This window comes from Tachypleus tridentatus, chromosome 6 (assembly GCF_004210375.1).
Source record: "Tachypleus tridentatus isolate NWPU-2018 chromosome 6, ASM421037v1, whole genome shotgun sequence".
NCBI classification, from domain to species: domain Eukaryota; kingdom Metazoa; phylum Arthropoda; class Merostomata; order Xiphosura; family Limulidae; genus Tachypleus; species Tachypleus tridentatus.
The window spans coordinates 10,778,113-10,791,440 of record NC_134830.1 but is presented as its reverse complement, the minus strand read 5'-3'; the positions used below and the strand labels follow the sequence as shown (position 1 = coordinate 10,791,440).

The 13,328-nt window shown below is 36.0% G+C and overlaps 1 protein-coding gene across 1 annotated transcript; it reads right to left on the bottom strand.

Moving 5' to 3' along the window:
* Positions 1-8,472: 8,472 nt before the first annotated feature.
* Positions 8,473-13,055, bottom strand: LOC143254481 (testis-specific serine/threonine-protein kinase 1-like). Its single transcript, XM_076509658.1, has 2 exons — positions 12,857-13,055; positions 8,473-9,089 (listed from the first exon to the last, which is right to left on the bottom strand). Exons 1-2 carry the CDS (start codon positions 12,951-12,953, stop codon positions 8,749-8,751), a joined length of 438 nt encoding a protein of 145 aa, XP_076365773.1. The 5' UTR covers positions 12,954-13,055; the 3' UTR covers positions 8,473-8,748.
* Between the last annotated feature and the right edge of the window lie 273 nt (positions 13,056-13,328).

Here is a 13,328-nt window from a genome sequence, read left to right as displayed (position 1 = left end):
CCTTGAGAAAACAAAAAAAGCTGTTCATATATAAACAATATCTTAAAATGTAATTTCTGGCAACTTAAAGTAACATATTAGAGTAATAGTCCTCTTGGTATTGACATGTGCTACCTTTTGATAACTTTTATAAAGTTTGTAAAACAGTGATGTGAGTAAACAGTTTTAAACTTCTTTAAAGTATTCAAAAAATTAAATTCGGAGTAGACACGGATGGATCACATCACTTTATATGCAAGGGGTGGGTGAGTGTAGATAGTACCAATTATTATAAGACGACATTTATTTGGGGAATGAACCTGCCTTCTTTCAGAGCCCCCTTTCTGACAGTCATGTTTGTATGTAATGGTTTTGCATATAATTTTCATCATGTGCTTATGACATCTGGGGATCCTGTATCATCATCTTGTTTGGTTTTAATACCTGCCCCCAGTATTAAACTTTTGAGATTGTTACTAGATGTGATGTCTCTTCCTAGTTAAGATAACTGGGCTATCATTTTTGATTATCTCATTCAGTCGTTTCTTGTGCAAGAAATGTTTGGTGGGTATTACATGTTGTGGAATCAGTATAACATTGCAGTCATTGACATGCCATTAGATTCATTCAGAACTGTGTGTACCTTAAACTCTCACATGAACAGTGTAGCCAGGTCATGTAATGGTTTTAGTGTGAATACTCAACACTGCATTTACATCTCAAAAACTTTGCGTATTAAAATATAAAGTTCCAGAACCAGTAAGATGTTTCATACACAGAGAATGAATTTATCTCCTAGTCAGTATTTAAGATGATTTATAGGCCAAAACATTATAGATTATATTTCTTGTTACATTGCATTGTTGTGGATGTTTCAACATATTGCTAAAATCAGCATATAAGTGCATTCATTTCATTCTTTAATTCAATAAAGAATGCAAAATCCACTTAACAAAAAAGTGTGCTACTTCTCCAAACGATAAGCCCAACCCATAAGTAAAACTAAACAGTTACTTACTTGTTAAAACAACGTCCTCTCCTAACTACTAACGTAGCATATTCATTAACACTCCTACGAAAATTGGGGCCTAATAGGCCCCAGAGCAACTTGAAAGGTTATTAATATTAGGCTAATAATTTTGTATTTAAATGAAATTGCCATTAACTGACCCTATCCCTTTATATTTTAAGTAGCAATAATACTTTGACTTTTCAGACATTTGCGAAATAATATTTAATTTTTTTTTAAACATCCACTAAGGGTATTTTGGGGCCTATTAGGCCCCAGATCAAAAAACATAAAAATGACTTTATTTATTTCCTGAATAATTCTAGAACAGGCCTGGGCAACCGAAAAAGCAAATTATAGTAAAATATATTAATTTTACAACTTCTTTTCAAAAGATGGATATTTAGGATAATAACTCTACTCCAACAATAATTTTAGACGGTCCTGATTATTGCCTAGTTTGCCCACGCCTGTTCTAGAACATTCTAGAAACTCTACAGAAGTATTTAGAATAATCTAGAATATTCTTGAAGCTTCTAGAATATTCTAGAAGAATTCACAAATCCTATATATATATAGGAGCTGAAATCTTCAAACCGTGTCAAAAATGATATCTCTTGATGAAGCTGTACATTTACTGACAAAACCATCCGACGATGAAAGTGAACATGATAATGTCGAAGACTACTCTGAAAGTTGTGATGATGATCCTTCTGAAGCCGAAAATGATGAACAAATCGCGCCGTACCCTTCTGAAAGTGAAGAAAGTAATCAAGAAGATCTTACTACGATGCCAGTGAACGAACTTTTGTCCAAAGATAAGAATTTTAGTTATTCAACAACACCTTCAAGGATCAACAGGAGAACCGCAGCTCTCAATATATTCAATGGGAACCCAGGCATTACAAGGCAAGCTGCTCCAAGAGTCTCTACACCATTCGAAACATTCAAAATTTTCATTTCTGATAATATGATGGAACAGATCATTCACTCAACAAACACCGTCATGAAAGAACCAATTTTTGAAGAAGACCTCTGGAAATGGATCGCAGCTAATCTTTTCCTTGGAATAAGCAAATCCAAAAAATGCATCGATAGACGAAATGTTTTCAACCGAATTCGGTTTGCCATTTTTGCGAAAACTGATTACACAAGACAAATTCAAAAAAATGTGCTCAAAAATCAGATTTGACATCCATTCTCAAAGAAATAGAGAAATCAAAGATGCCGCCATATCTGGAGTCTGGAATTTTTTCATTGAAAATTGCAAAAACAGTTACAACCCAAGCGAATACCTGACAGTGGATGAACAACTATGTAACATCAAAGGAAGAGATGGCTTCAAAACATACATTCCGACAAAGCCAGGCAAATACGGAATAAAGATTTGGTGCCTAACAGATGCAAAGACAAGTTACCTCCTCAACGCTCAAATTTATACTGGAAAAGTTGGAAATACGACAGAAACAAATCAAGGAGAAAGAATAGTAAGAGAACTGAGTCAGCCATTTCTTGGAAAAGGAAGGACAATAACGACAGATAATTTCTTCACAACAATGACACTTGCCAAGTACCTACGAACAAAAAGAACAGGACTTGTTGGAACCATACGGAAATCAAGAACCTTCCTGCCTCCTGAAATAAATGCAAAATCTAGAGAGTTATCACCAAAGTTTTTCTACCATGACGACATCACTCTTCTCAGGCACTCAGACAAACCAGGAAAATATGTACTACTACTGAGTTCTCAGCATCAGTCTAATGAAGTAGAAGAGAATGGAAAGCCCGAAATCGTCAATCTTTACAATGCAACGAAGGCAGGTGTCGACACTCTCGATCAACTGGTGAGATATTATACAACAAAGAGGCGATCAAAGCGCTGGTCAGTCTGCATATTCTATAACATTCTAGATCTTGCTGCGTACAATGCTTTCGTTCTATACTCGACAAAACATCCATAATTTCTTCGTCAACATAAATCAAGAGCCAGAAGAGAACTTATACGGCAATTGGTGCTTGAAATCAAAGAAATTTGCTGCAAAGATAATGACAAAACAACCTCATGTGAACCGCCTGCAAAGAGGGCAAAAAGAGGACGATACCATTTGTGCGGCAGATCAAAAGATAGACAGTCGAAAATTGTTTGCTCAAATTGTAAAAAAAATGTTTGTCAGAGCCATTCTAAAGTTGTTTGTAATGAATGTTGCTAAATCACTGTGTTTCTATTGGAAAAATATATGGGGCCTGATAGGCCCCAAAATCACTTTAGTGGATGTAAATATTTTTTTTCGTAGGAGTGTTAAATGGCAAACTAAGTCACTTATATAATTACAACAGAAATTTCGAGACATCGCTTGAAATCTAGAAATGTGGTAATTTTTAAATCACACATCATTTCTACATCATCCAAAACGTCTACATAGTTTTGAAGTCCTCTCAACAATCTTAATGCAAAATAAAAAATATAAATAGATACACTGAACTTATAATTTAGTGTTTTATCTATTCTAAAATCAATTATTTTTCCTTTGCCATAACTTGCTGGCATATCACAAGAGCCATTTTCAGTATCCAGATAGATGGTAAAGAGAACCTATTAGTGGCTTCTTTCTCGGTGACATGATGGAGGTATTATTTAAAGAAATCCTGAACTATCCAGCAAGTCAACTTACTTCTTTTGGAATGTTTACTTAAGGCTATAGAAAGTTTGGAGAATGGCCCCTATAAGTAGGCGAACCCTAAAGGCAGATGACATTGCAATATAGTATTGGTAATGAGACGCAAATGTGTTAGAGATCGTCTACATTCCTACCTGGAAAATCTCATCCAGAGGCCATTGACAATAAGAGACAAGAATCCATGAGTTTACACACTTGATAGGAAGTGACATGAAAAAGTTGAAATGTTTCCTCTTTCGTGGAACAATAATTAAGCTACATGATTCATTTAACCTAACCACTCAAAGTGAAAATAGATGTAAGAAAAAAACCTGCACCATAAAAAGATGATGTCGATCACCATATGAAGTAGTACGAGAAAAATAATGTCAAAGTTCAGACAGGACAAAGATGATATTATGGGTGGAAGAGACTGGACAAGGATGAAATAGAAGAGAGAGAAAAAACCAAATCTCGGGGATGATGAAGTGATCCAGGATTAAATTTAACTTATTTATAAGTTGTATAAGGCAAACTTATGAACAACATCCCATGCAAGTAAGAAAAATGTGATACAGGGAATAGGTAGCCAAAGGTTTGAATGGGGAATACACGAGAGATTAGACAACGAAGCAGTATCTAGTCCAGAAGATGGCCACAATGAGAATGACAACTGAAGTAAAGGACCTGGAATTGTAAGAACCAGGGAAATGAGAATAGCCAGAAAAAGAGATAGAAGATAACTGACAAAGCTGCTCTATAGCCACTAATGGCAAAAATGTATAATAAACTGCCTTCGAAAATCGAGATAAAAAGGTGAGATGAAAAGAATTGAACGACCTGATGGAAGGACGTACTGTTGGCAGAAAATACCAATAAAGTAGGCCTGATGAAAGGGAGCGGAGGACGTACTGTTGGCAGAAAATCCCAATAAAGTATAAGGATAGATAGCACTAGTGTATCCAAGAATTTGAAAAACTGGGGTGCAAGTCCTAAAATTCGTATTTGCTTATAATTTCTATTTATTTTTATAATATTCAAACTTTATTCTTTCCTTTACATTGATTAAGTGAGCATTATGACACGCCACTTTATTGATGTCACTTAACTAACGCGAATCGTGACAACGTTGAAATTTTGGAAACCGCAAATAGGATTTTGAGTGTAATCTAGATGTAAGCTTGAAGATTAAAAAAATCTTGAAACTGCAAACATTTACAGGGCGAAATCAGAAATTGCAGGGGAAAACTGTTGAAAAATAAAATATAAGCCAAAGGGGGGGACATAACTGCATCTTCCTTTGGATGTGTCAACCCGTTAAGAGGACGTTGAAAAGTACTAAAAGGATAAGGAACAGGGAAAGCTTTACGAAAAACCTGTTGAGCCTCCATGGACTAAGAAAATCAGGAAATTAAGGAATGGCTACGGATGAATAACCTGAGCTCGAGCTTCCAACTTACAATAAATACTTCCAAATACCTCATTTCAAAGGAAGAAGTCTTCAGGATCAGGGGCAGGCTTGGCATGGCCTAGCGCGTTAAGGCGCGCGCTTCGTAATCTGAGGGTCGCGGGTTCGCGACCGAGTCGCGCCAAACATGCTCGCCCTCCCAGCCGTGGGGGCGTTATAATGTGACGGTCAATTCCACTATTCGTTGGTAAAAGAGTAGCCCAAGAGTTGGCGGTGGGTGGTGATGAATAGCTGCCTTCCCTCTAGTCTTATACTGCTAAATTAGGGACGGCTAGCGCAGATAGCCCTCGTGTAGCTTTGTGCGAAATTTAAAAAAAACAAACAAACAACTTAGTCCTCGAAACGTTTATTTTATATATTTTTTAAATTTGCTATGCGGGATGAAAAGGACAAGCACTCGTAACCAATTTTACAACATCTATCTCGGTGTGCAATGCCGTAACTTGTAGGCTGTGTTGAACATTAGCTGTGATTCATGGGAATACCGAGTTATTTAGAGAGTAACTTGTCACACGTGACTTTTTCTTTCTTTCGAAGAAAGACTGGTCTACTTGAACATTTATACTAACCTTCGAAGATATATTCAGACCCTGTCCTTGGTCCTATTTATGACGATGGCTTCTAAAAATGGTGACTAACTTTAGAGAGGTAAATATTACCTACTAATGTGGTAATTAGATGACAGCAGTTATTCGGATTGGCGTATTTGTTGTAAATTAAAAACACCTCACAAACTGTTTGTGTGTTTTGAATTTCGCGCAAAACTACTCAAGGGCTATCTACGCTAGCTGTCCCTAATTTAGCAGTGTAAGATTAGAGGGAAGGCAGCTAGTCATCACCATCCACCGCCAACTCTTGGGCTACTCTTTTACCAACGAAGAGTGGGATTGACCGTCACATTATAACGCTCCCACGGCTAAAAGGGCGAGCATGTTTGGTGCGACGGGAATTCGAACTCGCGACCCTCAGATTACGAGTCGAACGCCTTAACCCACCTGGCCATGTTGGGCCTGACACCTTAACCCACCTGGCCACCGACTTGTTTGTTGAATTCAAAGGCATATTAGAGAATGTTTGGTAATCCAATTTATGAACCTGTACCTAGACAATACGTTTTAAAGAGTGCCAACCAGATTTCGAATGATTAAGATACAGATACATGTTAAAAATCTCATCTAAAGTACATTAATATCTGCCACACGAGTTAACCCGCTTCATGATGTGAATAAAAAAAAACAAAAAACAACGCTGTTCCTGAGAGATCTGGGTTATTTTGGTTAGACAAAAAGAAAACATTTGACACTATTTTGGAGGTCTAGGTCTCCGAGCCGGACGCGTCAGCTGACTCGAGACCGCGCGAGCCAACAGGGAGAAGCTAGCATGCAAGTGTCAAGTAAAATGATTGTAACAATGAAACATGCTTGAAATGTTCTAGATGTGGTTGTGAAGGTGATGGTTTAAGACTTGCGATTAAGTGGGTTCATGCTGGATGAGAAAAGAACTTATTCGAAGATATCCTAATTGGTTTGACATATCACTCGAATCGGAGATTCGTCAGTTGGTTACCTTACACCGAAACAAACAAAAAAATGTGCACATAGTACTATTATCTTCAAAAAGATAGACTGGAATCACATATAAGAAACCATTAGTTTCAATATTATGTGCAACTAATATTACAGTAAAGAATGAAAGTCTAATGTTGAAGCAGATGCATAACAAGATGGTGCCTCTAGGGATTCTAAAACTAAAAATTATATTTCTATTATGAGGAATAAATATAAGAAGGATGATAAAATGTCCAGTATGGTACAGTCACAATGTAATCAACAATACCTTTCATCATATTTTCTTGCATGATGTTATAAAAACACGTAGGTCCAAGAAGTATTGATAAAAATGAAATACAAACCCCATTACCCGAGCGCTTTCGAAAGGTGGGTATTTCTTCTTCAGGGGCAAACTGAAGAAGGAAGGTCCACCTTTCAAAAGCGCTAGAGTTATATGGTTTCTATTTCATCGTATTTTCTTTAATATCAGGTGTTTTTTGTTTTTCATTTTAGAAGCTGTGTTGAGTTTCATTCAACGAGATTTATCAAACTAACTCTAAATCACCGGTTTCCGGAATAATGCATTAAATAAAATATGAGAACAGTGTTTACAGAGCAGTGATTAAAATGTATCTCATCTTCATAATATCAATATTTATGCATTTGTTTTCTATGTTAACGCCTTCAGAGAAAAATATCTTAATATTAGTGCACCATGGTCAACATATTTAATATCTCATTTCTACCAAAAGCACAAGTGAAAATGTTCCGTCTTCGCTTTCATGAATATCTGTCATGTTTTTATATATTTTTTGGTTAACAAATAAAAAATTGAGTTAATTTCTTAACTCTGTTAACCGCAAGCTAAAATACTGTCAACACTTTGTAGTTATGAATATAGTTCCTGATATATTGGTTCATGGGAACTACTAAATTTGTCTCGCCTTAGTTATTCACTGAACTGGGTGAGTTACCAATAACACAATTTGTGCTCTCCATTAGAAAATACTGTTGAAACACGAAATATGTTACGGATAGCAACAGTGATATTTTCTAGTGAGAAATCAGGTGATGGCTTAAGAATTGTTGACAATGCGAGTGACAACGTAGATGGCGCATACTCCTGGAGAGGAGAAGCGTTTATATATACCATCATATTTTTGTTTGTTTAATAAAATGTTTATTTAAGTTATTTAAAGTATACTTTTGTTCAGATGTCCGAGTCAATGTTTCATTAGACAGAACCTGATGTCTTGAACTTTAGCTTAAAACCGAAGTTTCGTAAATAAAGGTTGGAAACTTGTATTCAGTCTCTTCCTTGTAATTCAAACTCACTCAAGGGCAGACTAATTCAGGGTTCGTTTGTTTTTTTAATCAGTGACTGTTGAATCCACTTATAAGTTGCACACGTTATTCGGTGAACACGAGAACATCACAGATAAAGTGTTCAAAGTTTTATACACAAGAATATAAGAAAGAACAATATAATCGTTATTTCCAGAAGAATGCAACTTCAATGTGTTACCTTGTCATTTTGCTCTTATAGAAGTTTTATAAATTCAAATGTTAGAAAAACTAAACACTCACAATAATTTCACATTTTTATTTTTGTATCATCTTGAAAATCCAAAGAAAATCAATTAAAGAGATTAGTATTAATACTAATACTTAGTTATAAAATATACTAATATAAACCATTCTTAATAATAGTGTTTATGTTGTGCAATCCCACGTATAATTTAATGGTAAATATGAATGGTCGTTTACGTTACTTGTGAAACCACACTCTAGAGATAGGTGTATATGTGTTATAATATTATGCAAGATACCCGGATGTTAACTGAGTTTAAAAACTTGGTCATTTTTATCGTTTGACAGCTGATCCGACTACATTTTTTTTTAGCAAATACTGTTTATCTATCAATAACTTGTTTGTTAAAGGCGCATATTTTGTCGGGAATTTTTAGTATACACGTGCTGCTACCTGGAGATCGAAAGGAGCACAATGAACATGTGATATATATTACACAATCGGGCTTTGGTTTGGAAAGAGAATGCAATATTAAGGAAGTTATATCTAATCAATCAACATCTTGTAACCAAGAGACGTAAGACTTGATTCACAGTTGCTCGTCTAGTGACGTCAGGTTCCAGAATGTGACGAATCAGCTCCTCGCACCTTGTAGTACAGGTAACCCCTGAGGGTATCTTTATTCGTCTCTGGAGCTTCACCTGGATCATCTTCTTGACGTTGGAATCATCGAACGGCATCGTTCCAGTTATCATGATGAACAGTATACAGCCTAAACTCCAGGCGTCGTACATCTTGGGGTTGTAGGGTGTGCCTTGGAGAACTTCAGGGGCAGCGTAGGCGGCACTGCCGCAGTAGGTCTCACTCAGGACCCTTCTTCCCGTAGTAGGATCAACTTGTAATGAGAAACAGTAAAGTATGAAATTGTCTGTCTATCTGTATTTGTTTTCTTTTCACTGTAAGAACAGCAACAAATCGATCGTGAAATATCCTTAATATTACGACAGGTACGTCATTCGAAGGGGAAGTAAAGGTCGTCAGCATTTCAATGTGGCCCAAATGGCAATTTTAAAGACCTATGTAATCAGGCCTTATCAACACGTATATTTAAATTGCGCCATAGCGCAAGGCCTTTAGCTCAACTGGGAAGCCCATGCGACATCTGACTTCTTTGTTCTTACCCTCTCAAGCCTTTTGTAAGATGACACTACCATGTCTAAATATCTAACAGGAACAGAACTGTTCTTGTTCTGACAAAACCCATTCAAACAACCCACCAGGTTTAGAAAACTGTTTTCACTGTAGGAAACAAGTAAAGAAAAAGCAGTATGGACCTTAATACAACCTATTCTGTAGGCCAATCACCCTGTTAGAAAGTATAGTTGTACGCTCCATTCTTACCACTAAACATAAACTGAAATGAAGAACAAGTTTCCTTGAAACTTTTAAATAGCTATCTAACTGTCTTTTGTTACAAGAGAATACAATTATAGAGATGCTAACATATCATCGTATGATAACTTTTCCATCATAGGCATCATCCTAGTAGCCTTTCTCTGAACCTTTTATACAAAATTTAAAGCTATTTCTAAGGTAAGGAATTCAAGGCTGTTTTTTTTTTTACATCAATATAACCCTAAATTCAACTCTTTAATTTTTACATCGCTTCTTGTTGTATAATACAGGGTTGATGTTGTTTTAACAGTTTCAAAGTTCAACAATACACAAAATATCACTAAATTAAGCAAATATTATTCCAGTATAATTTTGGAATGTAACAGTGATCAGCAATAGTAATTGTTGTAAATAGCACCTCGCTAGTACAGCGGTAAGTCTACGGATTTACAACCCTAAAATCAGGGGTGCGATTCCCCTCGGTGGGCTCAGCAGATAGCCCGATATGGCTTTACTATAAGAAAAACACGCACATAATTGTTGTAATTAAAGTCATATATAGATATATATATTTTCAGCACATTTCTCTCAGTTGTTTCAGTGCGCATTTTAAATTATTTCGTGTGAAAAGCATCTTTATATGAAAACGTCTTGTTTTTTAAAAGGTAATTAACTATCGAGATAAATCACGAGAAACAAAAAATGTGTATTAAAATATCGGGTCGAAACACTCTCTTCATTCAACACTTTCCTACACACAAAAAACATGTGATCTTCAAGCGCCCTCTGGTGAAATTTTGTCTTCCTAAGATAGCAGTTCTCAAACTTAAGTTAATTACACTAAATGTTGTTGTACAAATAAATCAAACACAAAATATATCGGCATCACTGGACTGAACTGAAATATATTAGAACAGTTAACTCCTTTAATCAGTGATGACGAGAAACCCACTTGTTGAGAAATTTATATGCAAAAACGGCTCGTTTGGGCTGAGAAAACACTTTACATAGAAGTTAACTCCTTTCTCTAGTTTGGTTTGCATTCTAGAAAAGTTACCAGGCTGCTTACGAGGGTAGTAAGTTGGTAAGTTTGGGAACCTCTGATGTGGGACATATGTTTTCTAAAATATAATAATTTTTAGATATACCGATTTGCTTATAACCTTTCTGTAAATTCGATTACAACAGACTCGAGAAATATTACTAACCATTCTAATTCCCTTACACGAGCTGAAGTAGAACACCTAGCGGTAACAAATCAAAACAACATTTACCAAAAGTGTTAGTTATTGTTGGGTGATGATACTAAGTGTGTGATCCGACAACAGTAATAATAATAAACCCCAGTACGTCAGAGGAACATGTTTACCAAGTTCTGTGCTTTTAACTGTTGTATGTGACCACGTCTCACTTTTAGATACCAAAAGTTGCAATGAAATTCATTTGTTTCGAAATCTTATATACGTTCAATAATTAAGTACCTGTTTAAAAAAAAACAACAAAAAAACAGTCAGTTTAGTCTGGTACGTCAACAATCAGATTTTTTCCGTGGATGACCCTGTGACCTTGAAAGCGCTGAAGGGAGTTTACAGTTTCCATAGACGAAGAAGTAACCGAAAGAGAAAAAAACAACTGACTGCGTGATCGTCTATATGAAGGCAATAACAAATATAGTCACAAATCTTATACAGTTTATCAACTTTGACATTCGTAAGACTAACCTACAATTTATAAAAGAATGAAACTATGAACAGTATGCAGTAGCGAAATTGTTTAATAACGACACGAGCGTAATCCAATATAAAGCCGCGAAAACTAGGTTGTTTTGTTCGGTTATCGTACAGCTACCGTATGTTAGGCCTCGTAAGATGCACTATTTTTCTTTTAAAATACCTTCAAAAATCTCTATGTGTCTTCCAAGACAAAAGAGGTAGGGTTAGCTAAGAGGTTAGCTAAGGGTCTACTGAAAACAGTTTCTCATACAGATTGTAATCTCATTACATAAATTACAATTATTTTCAATAGCATAAAACATTTAACTAATACTGTCGATATACTGTAAAGAATACGATGTATTTGACTGTATTTACTCAGTAGGTTGAAAAAAGTCAAGGCTGTATCAAGGTGTTGGTTGGTGAGTCAAAATATTTTTTTCTTAGAATGGTCTTTCCAAGATTAGGGTTCGTCTTCCACGATGTAGCGTCTTACAAAGCGTAAAATACGGTAAATATTTAGCTCTGTTTTACTTATCTGGTAAAAATAAGTAAATAATTATCTAATGTCCATTTGAAAGGGGTAATAAAAACGACTTTCGGTTGAAATTACAAGAGAAAGGGGGATCGCATGACCACCTAAATATTCTAAAATGTGGTTTACAACTCAGCAACTATTAGTGTGAAGTGAGCTGGTCGTTTATATATCTCGTCTATTACTGTTAGTGTGAGGTAAGCTGGTCGTTTATATATCGTCTATTACTGTTAGTGTGAGGTAAGCTGGTCGTTTATATATCTCGTCTATTACTGTTAGTGTGAAGTGAGCTAGTCGTTTATATATCTCGTCTATTACTGTTAGTGTGAGGTAAGCTGGTCGTTTATATATCATCTATTACTGTTAGTGTGAGGTAAGCTGGTCGTTTATATATCATCTATTACTGTTAGTGTGAGGTAAGCTGGTCGTTTATATATCTCGTCTATTACTGTTAGTGTGAGGTAAGCTGGTCGAATCACTCATTATTATCAGTGCGTGAGGTAAGATAAGGTCCTCCTTATTTTGTTCTTCTACGTTTTCATTACTTTTATAAACCTCATTTAAGAGAAAGTAAATCATTTAGGTTTTTGTGTAAAAAAATTGTCAACATTTTTAAAGCCATCACACTCATGGACGTCCACAGGGGAGCACTCTCTCTCTCTCTTGAAATATTAGGAGCATTTCTTTATCCTATCCACCCATATATAAACCTTCGATTCAGACTTTGAGCTTCCTGGAGAAAGTTCTGTGGACACTCATTCTCTGACTCTCTAGTGTTGGCTGGAACCCCACGTGCGGGTGTGAGGTTCATACTTAATTTACCTAGAGGGCTACCTTTTGCACTTTTAAATTCGTATCTTTTTACACCCTTCTCTCTGTTACAAGTATTCATATAAAACACACCACATATGTGACTGCAAGTTAAGTCCATTAACTTCACCTTGTCGTTTTGAGTAAGAATAGTTTCACATTTCAAGTTTCCCCTTTAACCCCCCCTAAACACATACATATAAAACATACCACATCTGCGACTAAAACCGAAGTCTGTTAACTTCACGTTGTCGTCTTGAGTGAGAAGAATATTTTCACATTTCAAGTCTCGGTGGGCTATCTGCATCGCGTGCAGGTACTGGACAGCGGTGACAAGCTGGTGAAAGTAACGGCGAACTTGCTCCTCTGGTAGGTTACGATGTTAAATAAAAAGTTCGACTCTCTAAATCATGCGTACATATAAAGAATAAAACAAAACAGGTACGTGTGTGTTTTCTTATAGGAAATCCACATCGGGTTATCTGCTAAGCTATCACAGAGGGGAATCGAACTCCTGATTTTAGCGTTGTAAATCCGGAGACCTATCGGGGGACTAACAAACATAGAGCAGCATGTTAACATTTATATGGATATTCCTTCTATGTTATACTTTTCTTTCCGACACACACACATTCTAAAAAAAGTGTAAAAATATGTTGAGAGCCTACGTTCTATGTTGATC

What these genes read in the sequence shown, in the direction of transcription:
- LOC143254481 (XM_076509658.1), bottom strand. Translation starts at nt 12,953, where the DNA reads ATGCAGATAGCCCACCGAGACTTGAAATGTGAAAATATTCTTCTCACT. An exon ending in CGGTTTTAGTCGCAGATGTG is followed by an intron (nt 9,090 to 12,856) that starts GTATGTTTTATA and finishes TCTCATTACAAG; the next exon opens with TTGATCCTACTACGGGAAGA.